The sequence below is a fragment of the Erithacus rubecula genome, assembly GCF_903797595.1.
Source record: "Erithacus rubecula genome assembly, chromosome: 2".
In the NCBI taxonomy this organism is placed as follows: domain Eukaryota; kingdom Metazoa; phylum Chordata; class Aves; order Passeriformes; family Muscicapidae; genus Erithacus; species Erithacus rubecula.
Genome location: NC_136685.1, coordinates 78936 through 97324, shown reverse-complemented (window position 1 = coordinate 97324; position 18389 = coordinate 78936). Strand labels below are relative to the sequence as shown.

The 18389-nt window shown below is 54.2% G+C and overlaps 1 protein-coding gene across 1 annotated transcript in view; it reads left to right on the top strand.

Moving 5' to 3' along the window:
• Nucleotides 1-18389, top strand: part of PTK2B (protein tyrosine kinase 2 beta) — a gene marked incomplete at its 3' end in the record, with an annotated part of 39848 nt that overhangs the window by 17661 nt on the left and 3798 nt on the right. The window contains exons 7-24 of the mRNA XM_079298266.1: nt 499-553; nt 3115-3279; nt 4305-4379; nt 4777-4878; nt 6615-6732; nt 7419-7458; nt 7563-7609; nt 7794-7847; nt 9119-9216; nt 10009-10093; nt 11221-11321; nt 11413-11528; nt 13579-13679; nt 13759-13848; nt 15253-15457; nt 16323-16431; nt 16521-16586; nt 18235-18360. Coding sequence (XP_079154392.1) covers nt 499-553; nt 3115-3279; nt 4305-4379; nt 4777-4878; nt 6615-6732; nt 7419-7458; nt 7563-7609; nt 7794-7847; nt 9119-9216; nt 10009-10093; nt 11221-11321; nt 11413-11528; nt 13579-13679; nt 13759-13848; nt 15253-15457; nt 16323-16431; nt 16521-16586; nt 18235-18360 — 1753 coding nt within the window. The remainder of the gene's footprint in view (nt 1-498; nt 554-3114; nt 3280-4304; nt 4380-4776; nt 4879-6614; nt 6733-7418; nt 7459-7562; nt 7610-7793; nt 7848-9118; nt 9217-10008; nt 10094-11220; nt 11322-11412; nt 11529-13578; nt 13680-13758; nt 13849-15252; nt 15458-16322; nt 16432-16520; nt 16587-18234; nt 18361-18389) is intronic.

Sequence of the window (18389 nt, the reverse complement as noted above, 5' to 3'; positions counted from 1 at the left end):
CATGGGATTGGGAATTCCTGGGATTCTCTGCTCCTCTTCACCATGGGATTGGGAATTCCTGGGATTCTCTGCTCCCCCCCACCCTGGGGTCGGGAATTCCTGGGATTCTCTGCTCCCCCCTCCCTGGGATTGGGAATTCCCGGGATTCTCTGCTCCCCCCCACCCTGGGGTTGGGAATTCCTGGGATTCTCTGCTCCCCCCTCCCTGGGATTGGGAATTCCTGGGATTCTCTGCTCCCCCCTCCCTGGGATTGGGAATTTCCAGGATTCTCTGCTCCCCTCCACCCTGGGATTGGGAAGTCTCGGGATTCTCTGCTCCCCTGCCCCATAGGATTGGGAATTCCCGGGATTCTCTGCTCCCCTTCACCATGGGATTGGGAATTCCCGGGATTCTCTGCTCCCCCCCACCCTGGGATTGAGAATTCTCGGGATTCTCTACTCCCCTGCCCCATGGGATCGGGAATTCCCGCTGACATTCCCGGGATTCTCTGCTCCGCAGGAAGGAGGTGGGGCTGGACCTGTTCTTCCCCAGCCAGATGCTGGAGAAGCTCAAGGTGAGGGACAGGGGGACAGGGACACGGGGGTGGCACGTGAGTGTCCGTGTGTGTCTGTGTGTCCGTGTGTGAGTGTCCGTGTGTCCGTGTGTGAGTGTCCGTGTGTGAGTGTCCGTGTGTCCGTGTGTGAGTGTCCGTGTGTCCGTGTGTCCGTGTGTCCGTGTGTCCGTGTGTGAGTGTCCGTGTGTGAGTGTCCGTGTGTCCGTGTGTCCGTGTGTCCGTGTGTGAGTGTCCGTGTGTCCGTGTGTCCGCGTGTGTGTGTCCGCGTGTGTGTGTCCGTGTGTGAGTGTCCGTGTGTCCGTGTGTCCGCGTGTGTGTGTCCGCGTGTGTGTGTCCGCGTGTGTGTGTCCGTGTGTGAGTGTCCGTGTGTCCGTGTCCGTGTGTCCGTGTCCGTGTGTCCGTGTGTGAGTGTCCGTGTGTGAGTGTCCGTGTGTCCGTGTCCGTGTGTCCGTGTGTGAGTGTCCGTGTGTGAGTGTCCGTGTGTCCGTGTCCGTGTGTCCGTGTGTCCGTGTGTGAGTGTCCGTGTGTCCGTGTGTCCGTGTGTCCGTGTGTGAGTGTCCGTGTGTGAGTGTCCGTGTGTCCGTGTGTCCATGTGTCCGTGTGTGAGTGTCCGTGTGTCCGTGTGTCTGTGTGTGAGTGTCCGTGTGTCCGTGTCCGTGTGTCCGTGTGTGAGTGTCCGTGTGTGAGTGTCCGTGTGTCCGTGTGTCCGTGTGTCCGTGTGTGTGTGTCCGTGTGTGAGTGTCCGTGTGTCCGTGTGTCCGTGTCCGTGTGTGTGTGTCCGTGTGTCCGTGTGTCCGTGTGTCCGTGTGTCCGTGTGTGAGTGTCCGTGTGTCCGTGTGTCCGTGTGTCCGTGTGTCCGTGTGTGAGTGTCCGTGTGTCCGTGTCCGTGTGTCCGTGTGTGAGTGTCCGTGTGTCTGTGTGTGAGTGTCTGTGTGTTCGTGTCCGTGTGTCCGTGTGTCCGTGTGTGAGTGTCCATGTGTGAGTGTCCGTGTGTCCGTGTGTCCGTGTCCGTGTGTGAGTGTCAGTGTGTCCGTGTGTGAGTGTCCATGTGTGAGTGTCCGTGTGTCCGTGTGTGAGTGTCCGTGTGTGAGTGTCCGTGTGTCCGTGTGTCCGTGTCCGTGTGTGAGTGTCCGTGTGTCCGTGTCCGTGTGCCCGTGTGTCCGTGTCCGTGTGTCCGTGTGTGAGTGTCCGTGTGTCCGTGTGTCCGTGTCCGTGTGTCCGTGTCCGTGTGTCCGTGTGTGAGTGTCCGTGTCCGTGTGTCCGTGTCCGTGTGTCCGTGTCCGTGTGTCCGTGTGTGAGTGTCCGTGTGTCCGTGTGTCCGTGTCCGTGTGTCCGTGCCCGTGTGTCCGTGTGTGAGTGTCCGTGTGTCCGTGTGTCCGTGTCCGTGTGTCCGTGTCCGTGTGTCCGTGTGTGAGTGTCCGTGTGCGTGTGTCCGTGTGTCCGTGTGTCCGTGTGTCCGTGTCCGTGTGTCCGTGTCCATGTGTCCGTGTCCGTGTGTCCGTGAGTGTCCGTGTGTCCGTGTGTGAGTGTCCGTGTGTGAGTGTCCGTGTGTCCGTGTGTGAGTGTCCGTGTGTGAGTGTCAGTGTGTCCGTGTGTGAGTGTCCGTGTGTGAGTGTCCGTGTGTCCGTGTGTGAGTGTCCGTGTGTGTGTCCGTGTGTGAGTGTCCGTGTGTGAGGGTCCGTGTGCGTGTCCGTGTGTGTCCGTGTGTCCGTGTGTGTGTCCGTGTGCGTGTCCGTGTGTGTCCGTGTGTCCGTGTGTGTGTGTCCGTGTGTGAGTGTCCGTGTGTGTGTCCGTGTGTGTCCGTGTGTCCGTGTCCATTCCCATATCCCTCTGTCCCTATCCCCCCACCTTTTCCCATTTCCAACTGTCCAGCCCCATCCCACTGTTCCCATATAAAATTCCACCCCCATCCCACTGTTCCTGTACCCAACACTATTCCCATGTCCGTTACCGCGCCCATCCTGGTGTTCCTGTACCCCACACCGTGTCCATCCCATTGTTCCCATGCACAACACCGTGTCCATCCTGGTGTTCCCATACCAAACAGTGCCCCATCCCTGTGTTCCCATACCTGACACCGTGTCCATCCCATTGTTCCCATGCACAACACCGTGTCCATCCTGGTGTTTCTATACCAAACACTGCCCCATCCCTGTGTTCCCATATCCGACACCATGTTCCCATACACGACTCACCCCATCCCGGTGTCCCCGTACCCCATCCCGGTGTCCCCGTACCCCATCCCGGTATTCCCGTGCCCCATCCCGGTATTCCCGTGCCCCATCCCGGTATTCCCGTGCCCCATCCCGGTGTCCCCGTTCCCCATCCCGGTGTCCCCATTCCCCATCCCGGTATTCCCGTGCCCCATCCCGGTGTCCCCGTTCCCCATCCCGGTATTCCTGTGCCCCATCCCGCTGTCCCCGCGCCCCATCCCAGTGTCCCCGTGCCCCATCCCGCTGTCCCCATACCCCATCCCGGTATTCCCGTGCCCCATCCCGCTGTCCCCGTTCCCCATCCCGCTGTCCCCGCGCCCCATCCCGGTATTCCCGGCGTTCCCGCAGCCGCGGCAGCTGCGCAGGATGATCCAGCAGACGTTCCAGCAGTACGCGCAGCTGCGGGAGGAGGAGTGCGTCCTGAAATTCCTGCACACCCTCGGCACCTTCGCCCCCATCGACCAGGAGAGCTTCCGCTGCCAGCTCGTCGTGCACGGCACCGGGAACCAGGATGTGGGACACGGGATACGGGATAGGGGATGGGGGACACGGGGATGTGGGATATGGGGTGGGGGATAGGGGATATGGGATGCAGGACAGGGAATATGGGATGGGGGTGGGGGATAGGGGGTGTGGGATATGGGGATGTGGGATAGAGGATGTGGGACATGGGATGTGGTATAGGGGATATGGGATGTGGGATGAGGGATACAGGATAAGGGGTGTGGGATATGGGGATGTGGGATATGGGATAAGGGATATGGGACATGGGATGTGGGATAGGGGATGTGGGATAAGGGATAGGGGATAGGGGGTATCGGATAGGGGATATGGGATGTGGGATAGGGGATACGGGATATGGGATGAGGGATAGGGGATGTGGGACATGGGATGTGGTATAGGGGATATGGGATGTGGGATGAGGGATACAGGATAAGGGGTGTGGGATATGGGGATGTGGGACACCGGATGTGGGATAGGGATATGGGATAAGGGATGTGGGATATGGGATACGGGATATGGGATACAGCGTGTGAGATGGGGGTGTGGGATATAGGATATGGGATATAGAATAGGGGATGTGTGATAACGTATACATGATGTGGTGTATGTGATATGAGGTGTGGGATGGGGGATACATTATATGGGACACAGGATGCGGGATATGGGATACAGGATTTGGGATACGGCATATGGGATGTGGGAATATGGGTTATGGGATATAAGATATCAGATAGGAGATATGGGATGTGGAATGTGGGTTAAGGAATATGGGATATGGGATGTGGGATATGGGATATGGTATGTGTTTTACAGGATATGGGATACATGATATGGGACGCAGAATGCGGGATACGAGGTGTGGAATATGGAATGTGGGATATGGGGTACAGGATAGTGGATGAGGTGGCGTGCAGTTAGGTGGGAATGGGATGATGGGTTAATGGGATGATGGGATGACGGGATGATGGGATGACGGGATGATGGGATGACGGGACTGCCCCCTATCCCAACTCGGGCCGCTCCCGCTCCCGCAGCAGGGATGGAGCATCGCCGTGGATCTGGTCATCAGCCCCAAGGGCATCCGCCAGCTCGCCGGCACCGACGCCAAGGTGGGAATTCCAGCCGGGAACTGGGGGCGCCCGCCTCGGATCAGTGGGATTCCAGTTCCCACCGCTCAAATTCCCAATGGATTCCCCATTCCTTCCTTCCTGGAATCCTTCCTGGAATCCTTCCTGGAATCCTTCCTGGAATCCTTCCTGGAATCCTGGAATCCTTCCTGGAATCCTGGAATCCTTCTTTCCTGGAATCCTTCTTTCCTGGAATTCTTCCTGGAATCTTTCCTTCCTTCCTGGAATCCTTCCTTCCTGGAATCCTTCCTTCCTTCCTTCTTGGAATCCTTCTTTCCTGGAATCCTTCCTGGAATCCTTCCTGGAATCCTTCCTGGAATCCTTCCTTCCCTTCCTTCCCTTCCTTCCCTTCATCCCTCCCTCTCTCCCTGCTCCCCAGCCGGCGTGCCTGGCGGAATTCCGGGATATCCAGTCCATCCGGTGCTCGGCGTTGGAGGACGGGCAGGCGCTGCTGCAGCTGGGGCTCAGCGGGAACCCCCCGGTGAGGAGCCCGGAATTCCTGGGAATGCCGGGTGGGATGGGCGGGATTGGCTGGAGGCGCCATCTGTGGGGTATGGGATACGGGGAATGGGATATGGGATACGGGGTATGGGATATGGGGAATGGGATACGGGATATGGGGTATGGGATACGGGATATGGGGCACGGGATATGGGATATGGGATATGGGGTATGGAGTATGGGATACGGGGTATGGGATACGGGATATGGGGTATGGGATATGGGGTATGGGATATGGGGTATGGGATACGGGATATGGGGTATGGGATATGGGGTATGGGATATGGGATATGGGGTATGGGATATGGGGTACGGGATATGGGGTACGGGATATGGGATATGGGATATGGGGTAGGGGATATGGGGTATGGGATATGGGATATGGGGTATGGGGTACGGGATATGGGATATGGGATATGGGGTATGGGATATGGGATACGGGGTATGGGATACGGGGTATGGGATACGGGGTATGGGATATGGGGTATGGGATATGGGGTATGGGATATGGGGTATGGGGTATGGGATATGGGATATGGGGTATGGGATATGGGGTATGGGATATGGGGTACGGGGTATGAGATATGGGAAATGGGAATAATGGGATATGGGGTATGAAGTATGGAATGTGGAATATAGGATATGGGATAGGGAATACAAGATATGGGATGTGGGATAAGCGGTGTGGGATAGGGGATACAGGGTGTGGGATACAGGATGTGGGATGTGGAATGTGGAATATGGGGTATGGGATGTGGGATATGCGATATGGGATATAGGATATTTGATACAGGTTGTGGAATATGGGATGTGGTATATGGGATACAGGATATTGCATATGGGATGTGGGACACAGCACATGGGATACAGGATATAGGGTACAGGAATATGGGATACAGAATGTGGGGTATGGGATACGGGATATGGGATACAGGATATGGGATTTGGGATGTGGGATATGGGATACAGGATATGGGATGTGGGTTACAGGATATGGGATTTGGGATGTGGAATATAGGATGCAGGATATGGGGTACAGGATGTGGGATTTGGGGATGTGGGATACAGGATATGGGATATGGGATATGGGGATAGAGGGGTAGAGGATATGGGATGTGGGATGCGGGATACGAGAGGTGGGATATGGGATACAGGATGTGGGATATAGGATATTTGATACAGGTTGTGGAATATGGGATACAGGATATTGGATATGGGATGTGGGATACAGGATATAGAATACGGGAATATGGGATACAGAATGTGAGGTATGGGATGCAGGATGTGGGATACAGGATATGGGATGTGGGATACAGGATATGGGATACAGGATATGGGATGTGGGATTCAGGATATGGGATTTGGGGTATGGGATGTGGGATACGGGATATGGTATATGGGGTATGGGATGTGGGATACGGGATATGGGATACAGGATATGGGATGTGGGATACAGGATATGGGATTTGGGGTATGGGATGTGGGATACGGGATGTGGGATACAGGATATGGGATTTGGGGTACGGGATGTGGGATACAGGATATGGGATTTGGGGTATGGGATGTGGGATACAGGATATGGGATTTGGGGTACGGGATGTGGGATACAGGATATGGGATGTGGGATATGGGATGTGGGATACAGGATAAGGAGAAGTGGGGCTGCGGGCGGGGCAGGAGCAGGGGGATCCCCCCTCCCATCCCCCCCTCCCCCAGTCCCTGGCCATCAAGACGGCGTCGCTGGCCGAGGCGGAAAACATGGCCGAGCTCATCGACGGCTACTGCCGGCTGCGGGGACAGCCCGGGACAGCGCGGCCCGCGGCCCCGGGGACAGGTGGGGACACGGGGGGACGGGGACGGGGGGACGGGGGGGAACAGGGGGAGGGGGTAATGGAGGGTGGGGTAATGGGGGATGAGGTAACAGGGAGTGGGGTAACGAGGGAATGGGACAATGGGATGATGGGATGATGGGATAATGGCATAAGGGGGTGATGGGTTGGTGGGATAATGGGTTGGTGGGATAATGGGATAACAGGGTGATGGGATAATGGCATGATGGGATGGGAATGGAGATGAGATTGGGATGGAATAACGGGATACAGGGATGGGATGGGATAATGAGATAGTGGAATAATGGGATGATGGGATGCGATGGGCTTGGGATGGAATAATGGGATGGAATAATGGGATGGGATAATGGAATAAATGGGATGGGATGGGAAAATGGGATACAGGGATGGGAAAATGGGACACAGGGATGGGATAATGGATGGAATGGATAATGGGATACAGAGATGAGATGGGATAATGGGATGAGAATAGGGGTGGGATTGGGATAGGATGGGATAATGGAATAAATTGGGATGGGATGAGATAATGGGATAATGGGGGGATGGGATACAGGGATGGGATATAGGGATGGGATATAGGGATGGGATACAGGGATGGGATGGGATACAGGGATGGGATGGGACGGGATGGGATGGGATGGGATGGGACCTTTCCTCATCCTCTCTGCAGATCGGGAGAAGAGGATCAGCCTCCCACAGATCCCGGCCCTGTGAGTGATCCCGACCCTTTTCCCGGGATTCCCAGCCCCGACTCGGGGTTGGGATCCCACTCCAAATCCCCAATCCCCCTTCCTGACCCTCTTCCCACCCTCAGGAATCTCGGGGAGAGGCATTCCACGCTGTCCCACAGCGTCAGCGGCGGTGAGTTTGGGGTTTGGGCTCTTCCCTCTTCCCGGGGTTCGGGACACATTCCATGCGGGATTTGGGAAGGTTGGATACCCCCAGCCCTTCTCCAAAGGGTTGGGATGAATCCTGGGGGAGCACCAGACCCTCTAGAGATGCTGGAGCTTCCTGATCCCATCCCTGCATCCCGTTTTTTCCCTAGATTCCGAAATTTACGCTGAAATCCTGGACGAATCCTCGAGGCCAAGATCCGGAAGTAGGTGCATCCCTTGGGAATTCTCCACTGAGGTGTCCCAGCTCCTTTTGCCCATCCCAAATTCCCAGCCCATCCTCAGCAAACCTCTCAGAAGGTCCTGGAGGAGCTGGGATGAGCTGTGGGGTGGGATCCATGGATCCTTGGGATGGTGGAGAGGGCAGAATCCATGGATCCATGGAATGATGGAGAGGGCAGGATCCATGGATCCTTGCAATGTCAGGGAGGGCAGGATCCATGGATTCTCATGGATGGAGAGAGCAGAATCCATGGATCCTGGGGTGGACAGGGAAACATCCATGGATCTTAGAATGTTGGAGAGAGCAGAATCCATGGATCCTCATGGATGGAGAAACAAGAATCCATAATCCTTGTGGGAATGATGGAGAGAGCAAAATCCATGCATCCATGGAATGATAGAAGGAGCAGGATCTATGGATCCTCATGGATGAAGAGAGCAGGATCCATGGATCCGTGTGGATGGAGAGAACAGAATCCATGGATCCTTGGAATGACAGAAGGGGCAGGATTCATAGATCCTCACAGATGGAGAGAGCAGGATCTGTGGATCCAGGGAAAAATGGAGAGAGCAGAATCCATGGAGCCATGGAAGGATAGGATGGACAGGATCTATGAATCCCAGTGTATGGAGAGGGCAGAATCCATGGATCCTCATGGATGGAGAGGGCTGGATCCATGGATCCATGTGGATGGAGAGAGCAGAATCCATGGATCCTTGGAATGAGGGAGAGAGCAGAATCCATGGATCCATGGAATGTTGGAAAGATCAGGATCCAAGGATCCATGGAATGATGGAGAGGGCAGAATCTATGGATCCTTGGAAATGATGAGGAGATTAGGGTCTATGGATCCATGGAATGATGAGATTGGGATTCATGGATTCTTGGAATAATGGAGATATCAGGATCCATGGATCCTCATGGATGGAGAGAGCAGAATCCCTGGATCCATGGAATGTTGGAGAGATCAGGATCTAAGGATCCTTGGAACAATGGAGAGATCAGGATCCATTGATCCATGGCATGTTGGAGAGTCAGGATCCATGGAATAATGGAGAGAGCAGAATCCATGGATCCATGGGACAATGAAGAGATCAGGATCCATGGATCCATGGAATTTTGGAGAGATCAGTATCCATGGATCCTCCCGCATGGCGAGCATCTCCCGGTACATCTCCCGGTAATTCCGGTGGGATCCGCCCGCGGAATGATCCGGAATAATCTCAGCTCCTCCCTCTTCCCATCTCCATGAAGTCCAGCACTATGGAATCTCCCGGGATGACGTCGCGCTGGGCCGGATCCTCGGGGAAGGATTCTTCGGAGAGGTCTACGAGGGAATTTACACCACCCCGGTGAGATTCCCGCTGTTCCTCCGCTCTCGTCATCCCAGATCTGGGATTGGGGTGGGATTTGGGATGTCTCATTCCCTCTGTTGCTCTGTCCCCATCATCCCAAATCTGGGATCAGGGCGAGATTTGGGATGTCCCATTCCCGCTTTTCCTCTGTTTCCCGTCATCCCAAATCTGGGATCAGGGCGAGATTTGGCATTTCCCATTCCTGCTTTTTCTCCGTCCCCATCATCCCAATTCGGGATCAGGGCAGGATTTGGGATGTCCCATTCCCACTTTTCCTCTGTCCCCGTCATCCCAAATCCGGGATCAAGGCAGGATTTGGGATGTCCCATTCCCGCTTTTCCTCCGTTCCCATCATCCCAAATCCGGGATCTGGGCGAGATTTGGCATTTCCCATTCCTGCTTTTTCTCCGTCCCCATCATCCCAAATTCGGGATCAAGGCAGGATTTGGGATGTCCCATTCCCGCTTTTCATCCATCCCAAATTCGGGATCAGGGCGGGATTTGGGATTTCCCATTCCTGCTGTTCCTCCGTCCCCATCATCCCAAATCCAGGATCAGGGCAAGATTTGGGATTTCCCATTCCTGCTGTTCCTCCATCCCCATCATCCCAAATTCGGGATCAGGGCAGGATTTGGGATGTCCCATTCCCACTTTTCATCCATCCCAAATCAGAATCAGGGTGGGATTTGGGATTTCCCATTCCCACTTTTCCTCTGTCATCATAATCCCAAATCTGGGATCGGGGTGGGATTTGGGGTATCCCATTCCCACTTTTCCTTCTCCAAGCAGAAAGGAGAGCAGATCAACGTGGCCGTGAAGACCTGCAAGAAGGATTGCAGCCCGGAAAACCGGGAAAAATTCCTGAGAGAAGCCGGTATCCCGATGGTCCTCATGGAATTTTGGGGATTCTGAGGGTCCTGCCAGGGTTTTTTGGGATCCTGAGATGGGTTTTTTGGGGATCTTGAGGTTTTTTGGGATTCTGAGTGTGCTACTGGAGATTTTTGGGATTCTGAGTGTCCTGTGGGGGTTTTTTTTGGATCTCAAGGGACTTACCTGGGGTTTTTGGGATTCTGAGTGTCATGCTGTGAATTTTTGGGATTCTGAGTGTCCTGCTGGGGTTTTTTGAGATCCCAAGGGTCCTTCCAGGCTTTTTTGGGATATTGAATGTCCTGCTGGATTTTTTGGGGATCCTGAGTGTCCTGCTGGGAATTTTTCAGATCTTGAGGGACTTCCCAGGGTTTTTTGGGATCCTGGGGCTCCTTCTGGGGTTTTTTTTGGGGATGCGGAGGGTCCTTCCAGGCCTTTTTGGAATCCTGAGTGTCCTGCTGTGGTCTTTTGGGATCCCAATGATCCCGATGGGATTTTTGGGATTCTGAGGGTTGTGCTGTGAATTTTTGGGATCTTGAGTGTCCTGCTGGGATTTTTGGGAATCCAGACAGTCCTGCTGAGTTTTTTGGGATCCTGAGGGTCCTGCAGGCATTTTTTGGGGTCCTGAGTGTCCTGCTGGGAATTTTTGAGATCCTGAGTGTCCTGCTGGGTTTTTTTTAGATTTTGAGGATCCTACCAAGGTGTTTTTTTGGGATAAGATCCAGTTCAGGGCTCACATGGGGTGGGGGATGATGCAACCTCGTCCCGGCATCTCCTGGTGTATTTTTGGGAACAAGAGGATTTGGAATTCAGGATGGAGGAACAGGGAGTTGATCCATGCCTGGAAACCTGGATTATGGGGAAAAAACCTTGGATTATGGGAAAAAACCCCTTGTATTATGGGAAAAACCCCTTGGATTATGGGAAAAACCCCTGGATTATGGTGAGGGATTATAGGAGGAGGGAATCCCTGCTGGAATCCCTGGGTGACGAGGATCGATCCCTAAAATCCAGGAGCTCCAACCCCTTTGGCAAACCCCAGACTTCCCCTCCCGGGGCAGGATCCCTTCCAGGCCCCGGATTGGGATTCCCCCAGGGATTGGATTCCAAGGAGGGAATGCCCCCTTCCCACAGTGCTGATGAAGAAGCTGGACCACCCCCACATCGTGAAGCTGATCGGCATCGCCGAGGACGAGCCCACCTGGATCATCATGGAGCTCTATCCCTACGGAGAGGTGCTACCTTCCCCCCAATTCCCCAGCCATTCCCGGCTTTCCCGCGACATTCCAGGCGCTGATCCCGCCGGGAATGCTCCGTTGTTTGCAGCTGGGGCAGTACCTGGAGCAGAACCGGCTGGGCCTGGCCGTGCCCACCCTGGTGCTCTACGCGCTGCAGGTCAGCAAGGCCCTGGCCTACCTGGAGGCCATCAACTGCGTCCACAGGTGGGGAGCGGGATTCGGGGCGGGATCCGGGATCCCGGGATGGGCGGGAGGAGGTGGGGGCGTGGAGGGATGGGGTGGTGGGAAGGGGGAGTGGGAATAGGGGCGGGAGGGGTGGGGAATATTGGGGAAGCTGTGTTGGGCAGGTGAGGGTTCTCCTTTTCCATCTGTTTTCTGTCCCATTATCCCATCCCATCCCGATGCAATCTTGTCTTGTCATCCCACCATCCCACCATCCCACCATCCCCCCATCCCACCATCCCACCATCCCACCATCCCACCATCCCATCATCCCACCATCCCACCATCCCCCCATCCCCCCCATCCCCCATCCCATCATCCCACCATCCCACCATCCCCCCATCCCATCATCCCACCATCCCACCATCCCATCATCCCACCATCCCATCATCCCACCATCCCATCATCCCACCATCCCACCATCCCACCATCCCACCATCCCACCATCCCACCATCCCACCATCCCCCCATCCCACCATCCCACCATCCCCCCATCCCACCATCCCACCATCCCCCCATCCCACCATCCCCCCATCCCACCATCCCACCATCCCCCCATCCCACCATCCCATCATCCCACCATCCCACCATCCCCCCATCCCATCATCCCATCATCCCACCATCCCACCATCCCCCCATCCCACCATCCCACCATCCCACCATCCCACCATCCCACCATCCCACCATCCCATCATCCCACCATCCCACCATCCCATCATCCCACCATCCCATCATCCCACCATCCCACCATCCCATCATCCCCCCATCCCCCCATCCCATCATCCCATCATCCCATCATCCCACCATCCCATCATCCCATCATCCCACCATCCCATCATCCCATCCCATTCTATTATCGCATCCCGTCATCCCGTCCAATCTCATCCCATCCATCATCCTATTATCTCATTACCCCAATATCCCATTATCCCATACCATCCCATTATCCTGTGTGATCCCATCATCCCATTATGCCATTCCATTATCCCATTTTCCCATCCTATCCCATGCAATGGATCCCATCTCATCCCACCCCACTCCTGCATTCCCATTCCATCCCATTACCTCATTATCCCATTATCTATAACTATCCCATGGATCCCATTATCCCATGGATCCCATCATCCCATTATCCGATTGATCTCATCATCCCATCATCCCATGGATCCCATCATTCCGTTATCCCATTTTGCCATTATCCTATTTTCCCATCCTATCCCATGCCATGGATCCCATCTCATCCCACCCCAATCCTGCATTCCCATCCAATCCCATTATTTTATTATCACATTATGGATAACTATCCCATCATCCCATGGATCCCATCATCCCATGGATCCCATGGATCCCATAATCCCATGGATCCCATCATCCCATTTTCCCATTATCCCATTTTCCCATCCTATCCCATGCCATGGATCCCATCTCATCCCACCCTAATCCTGCATTCCCATCCAATCCCATTATTTTATTATCACATTATGGATAACTATCCCATGATCCTATTATTCCATTATCCCATGGATCCCATTATCCCATGGATCTCATCATCCCATGGATCCCATTACCCTGTGGATCCCATTACCCCGTGGATCCCATTACTCCATCATCCCATGGATCCCATTACCCTGTGGATCCCATTACCCCATGGATCCCATTATCCCATGGATCCCATTATCCCATGGATCCCATTACCCCATCATCCCATGGATCCCATTACCCCGTGGATCCCATTATCCCATGGATCCCATTACCCTGTGGATCCCATTATCCCATGGATCCCATCATCCCATGGATCCCATTACCCCGTGGATCCCATTACCCCGTGGACCCCATTATCCCATGGATCCCATTACCCCATCATCCCATGGATCCCATTACCCTGTGGATCCCATTACCCCGTGGATCCCATTACCCCATGGATCGCATCATCCCATGGATCCCATTACCCCATCATCCCATGGATCCCATTACCCCGTGGATCCCATCTCCCACCCCCTCTCCCGTTATCCAAGGGTTCCTGTTCCCGCAGGGACATTGCCGTCAGGAACATCCTGGTGGCGTCTCCGGAATGCGTCAAGCTGGGAGACTTCGGCCTCTCCCGCTACATCGAGGACGAGGAATATTACAAAGGTAGGATCCCGTGGGATCGGGGATCCCGTGGATTTCCCAGGGTGGGAAAGAGATCTGGAACATTCTGGGGTCATTCCAGCCTCCGTCACCCGCCTTCCCATCAAGTGGATGTCGCCGGAATCCATCAACTTCCGGCGCTTCACCACGGCCAGCGACGTCTGGATGTTCGGTGAGCGCTGGGATCGGGATGGAGCGGGATCTGGGATTGATCCAATTCCTGTGGCGTGCAGAGGGATCCTGGGATTCAGGATGGGATCCTGGGATTCAGAATGGGATCCCGGGATTGATCCAATTCCTGTGGCATGGAGAGGGATCCCAGGATTCAGGATGGGATCCCGGGGTTGATCCAATTCCTGTGGCATGGAGAGGGATCCTGGGATTCAGGATGGGATCCCGGGATTCAGGATGGGATCCCGGGGTTGATCCAATTCCCGTGGCATGGAGAGGGATCCTGGGATTCAGGATGGGATCCTGGGATTGATCCAATTCCCATGGCTTGGAGAGGGATCCTGGGATTCAGGATGGGATCTGGGATTGATCCAATTCCTGTGGCGTGCAGAGGGATCCTGGGATTCAGGATGGGATCCTGGGATTCAGGATGGGATCCCGGGATTGATCCAATTCCTGTGGCATGGAGAGGGATCCTGGGATTGATCCAATTCCTGTGGTGTGGAGAGGGATCCCAGGATTCAGGATGGGATCCCGGGATTCAGGATGGGATCCCGGGGTTGATCCAATTCCCGTGGCATGGAGAGGGATCCTGGGATTCAGGATGGGATCCTGGGATTGATCCAATTCCCATGGCTTGGAGAGGGATCCTGGGATTCAGGATGGGATCCCAGGGTTGATCCAATTCCTGTGGCATGGAGAGGGATCCTGGGATTCAGGATGGGATCCTGGGGTGGATCCAATTCCTGTGACATTGAGAGGGATCCTGGGGTTGATCCAATTCCTGTGGCATGGAGAGGGATCCTGGGATTCCGGATGGGACCCTGAAATGTATCCATTTCCTGTGGCATGGATTGGGATCCTGCAATTGATCCACTTCCCGTGGTGTGGGATCCTGGAATTTACAATGGGATCCTGGGACTGATCTGCTTCCCTTGTTATGGATTGGGATCCTGGGATTCAGGATGGGATCCTGGGATTGATCCACTTCCCATGGCATGGAGCAGAATCCCAGGACTGATCCAATTCCCATGGCATGCACAAGGACAAGTCCCACCCTGGAATTCCCAATTATCCCAACTTTTTCCCTGGCAGAATCCATCCTAGGGAAACATTTCCATTCACCCATCCTTAGGGGCTTCCTCCTCCTCATCCCAGGATGTCAGGGAAGTTTTGGGAAGCATTCAACTCTCCCCACTCCAAATCTCCATCCCCTTCCCATCCACCCATCCCTAAAATCCCAATCTCCATCCCCTCTGCTGTCCCCACTCAGGAATCCCACAAAACACAAAATCCCTTCCCAAAAAAATCCCGAGAACGTTTTTCCCCAATTTTTTTTTTGTTTTTTCCCCTCCCAAATCCCGGGAATTCCCGTGTTTTGAGGTTGTCTGGGTTGCTCCCTCAGCCGTGTGCATGTGGGAGATCCTGAGCTATGGGAAGCAGCCGTTCTTCTGGCTGGAAAACAAGGATGTGATCGGAGTCCTGGAAAAGGGGGATCGGCTTCCCAAACCCGACCTGTGCCCGCCCGTCCTCTACACCCTCATGACACGCTGCTGGGATTATGATCCTGGGGAAAGGCCCAAATTCCAGGAGCTGGTCTGCAGCCTGAGGTGAGCTGGGAATTCCAGAGGATCTGTGGAATGAAGGGTAGGAAATCTGGGAAAAGTTTCGGGTCGGGAGATTTTATGGAAACGTTTGAGCTTGGGGGAGAATTGGAGATTCGCTCCTGGGAAGCAAAACATTCCCATTCCAAAGGGTCTCCAAGGCTCCTCCAAGCCCAAATTCCAGGATCTGCTTTGCAGCCTGAGGTGAGCTGGGAATTTCAGAGGATCCGTGGAATGAAGGGTGGGAAATCTGGGAAAAGTTTCGGATCAGGAGATTTTATGGAAACGTTTGAGCTTGGGGGAGAATTGGAGATTCACTCCTGGGAAGCAAAACATTCCCATTCCAAAGGGTCTCCAAGACTGGGAATTCTGGATGGCTCACAGTGGAATTGAGAGGTGGGAATTCCCAGGAAAAATCTGGGAAAAGCTTTGGATTGGGAGTTCTTATGGACTAGTTTGGACTTGGAGGAGCATTGGAGACCCTTGGGAGATCCATTCCTGGGAAGCAAAATATTCCCATTCCAAAGGGTCTCCAAGGCTCCTCCAAGCCCAAATTCCAGGAGCTGCTTTGCAGCCTGAGGTGAGCTGGGAATTGCAGAGGATCTGTGGAATGAAGGGTGGGAATGTGGGGGGAAAATCTTGGGATTGGGAGTTTTTATGGAAAACTGGGCTTGGAGACCCTTTGGAAGGGGATGGGATGAGAGAGCTTTGCTTCCTGAAAAAGTGAACTCTAGGGAATTCTGCTCCCAAATTTCACCAGGAAATGGGAATTCTGGTGCCCTCCCTCTCCCACCCCTCGTGTTTTCCACCCTGACTCTCCGGAGTGCCGGAATTCCCGGGATTTTCCCCATTCCCTGTCCCCTCCCTGCAGTGACATTTACCTGATGGAGAAGGAGCTGGCCAAGGAGCAGGAGAGGAACAACAGGCACCGGCCTCCCAAAATCCTGGAGCCACCAGCATTCCAGGAGCCGCCTCCAAAGGTTGGGAAGAGCCGTGGGACACACCCAGGTGGGATTTCCCAGGTTGGATCCGGAGGAATTCCCAATTTTCCCATTTTTCCCCCCCACAGCCCAGCAGGCCCATGTACAAGCCGCCATCCCAGAATAATCTCCTGGCTCCCAAGCTGCAATTCCAGGTGAGAATCCAGAGAATTCTGGGTGAGGGTGGGAGGGAATTTTGTGGAGTTTGGGATCTGTGGCATTGCGTGTCGCCGTTCCCGCGGGAAGGACCGGGTCAGGGAATCCTGGAATTGTTGAGGTTGGAAAAGCTCCTGGAGTCCAACCCCTGATCCGTGTCCTCACCCAATCCTTGTGGATTTGGATCCATCCAGGAATGGAGATTCCTCCACCATTGTGTCAGGGATTTTCCAGGCTGGAATTATTCCTCATATCCCAAAAAAACCAACCGTGGCACAGCTGGAGGCCATTCCCTCATCCTTCATTATCTGGCAAATCCTCTTGGATTTGGATCCCTCCAGGAATGGGGATTCCTTCACCACTGTGCCAGGGATTTTCCAGGCTGGAATTATTCCCAATATCCCAAAAAAACCAACTGTGGCACAGCTGGAAGCCGTTCCCTCATTCCCTGGTCACTCCTCATGGATTTGAATCCATCCAGGAATGGAGATTCCTCCACCACTGTCAGAGCTGGATGGATTTTCCAGGCTGGAATTATTCCCAGTATCCTAAAAAAACCTCCCCTGGCACAGCTGCTCATTCCCTGGCAAATTTTCATGGATTTGAATCCATCCAGGAATGGAGATTCCTCCACCATTGTGCAAGGGATTTTCCAGGCTGGAATTATTCCTCATATCCCAACAACAAAAGGCCATTCCCACATCCCATCCCTCATTCCCTGGCAAATTTTCATGGATTTGAATCCATCCTAGAATTGAGATTCCTCCACCACTGTGCCAGGGCTGGATGGATTTTCCAGGCTGGAATTATTCCCAGTATCCCAAAAAAAACTCCCCTGGAACGGCTGGAGGCCATTTCCCCATTCCCTGGTAAAATCTTCATGGATTTGAATCCATCCAGGAATGGGGATTCCTCCACCACTGTGCCAGGAATTTTCCAGGCTGGAATTATTCCCGATATCCCAACAACCAAAGGCCATTCCCTCATCCCATTCCCCATTCCCTGGTCAATCCTCATGGATTTGAATCCATCCAGGAATGGAGATTCCTCCACCACTGTCAGAGCTGGATGGATTTTCCAGGCTGGAATTATTCCTCATATCCCAAAAAAACCTTCCCTGGCACAGCTGCTCGTTCCCTGGTAAATCCTCATGGATTTGAATCCATCCAGGAATGGGGATTCCTCCACCACTGTGCCAGGAATTTTCCAGGCTGGAATTATTCCCAGTATCCCAAAAAAACCAACCGTGGTACAGCTGGAGGCCGTTCCCTCATTCCCTGGTAAATCCTCGTGGATTTGAATCCATCCAGGAATGGAGATTCCTCCACCATTCTGCCAGGGATTTTCCAGGCTGGAATTATTCCCAATATCCCAACAACCAAAGGCCGTTCCCTCATCCCATCCCTCATTCCCTGGGAGCAGATCCCCATCACTCCAGCCAATTCCAGAGGGAATTTCCCCAGCTTAAACCCACCTCCCTCAACCATTCCCAATTTTTCGGGATAACCCCTTGGCCACGTCTCAACGACCCAACTTTCCCAAGCTCCTTTTTAATCCCAATCCCAACCCCGCTCTCCCGCTCCGCCCGCGTGTCCGCACTAACTCTCGCTCCCGCCGCCGCTCCCGCGCCATTCCCGCAATTCCCAGGTTCCGGAGGGGCTCTGCGCCAGCTCTCCCACCCTCGCCAGTCCCGCCGAATTCCAGAGCCCGGCCCATTCCCGGCGCACTCCTCCTCCCAGCCGCCACAACGTCTTCAAGCGCCACAGCATGAGGGTAAGCCCGCAATTCCCGACGCAATTCCC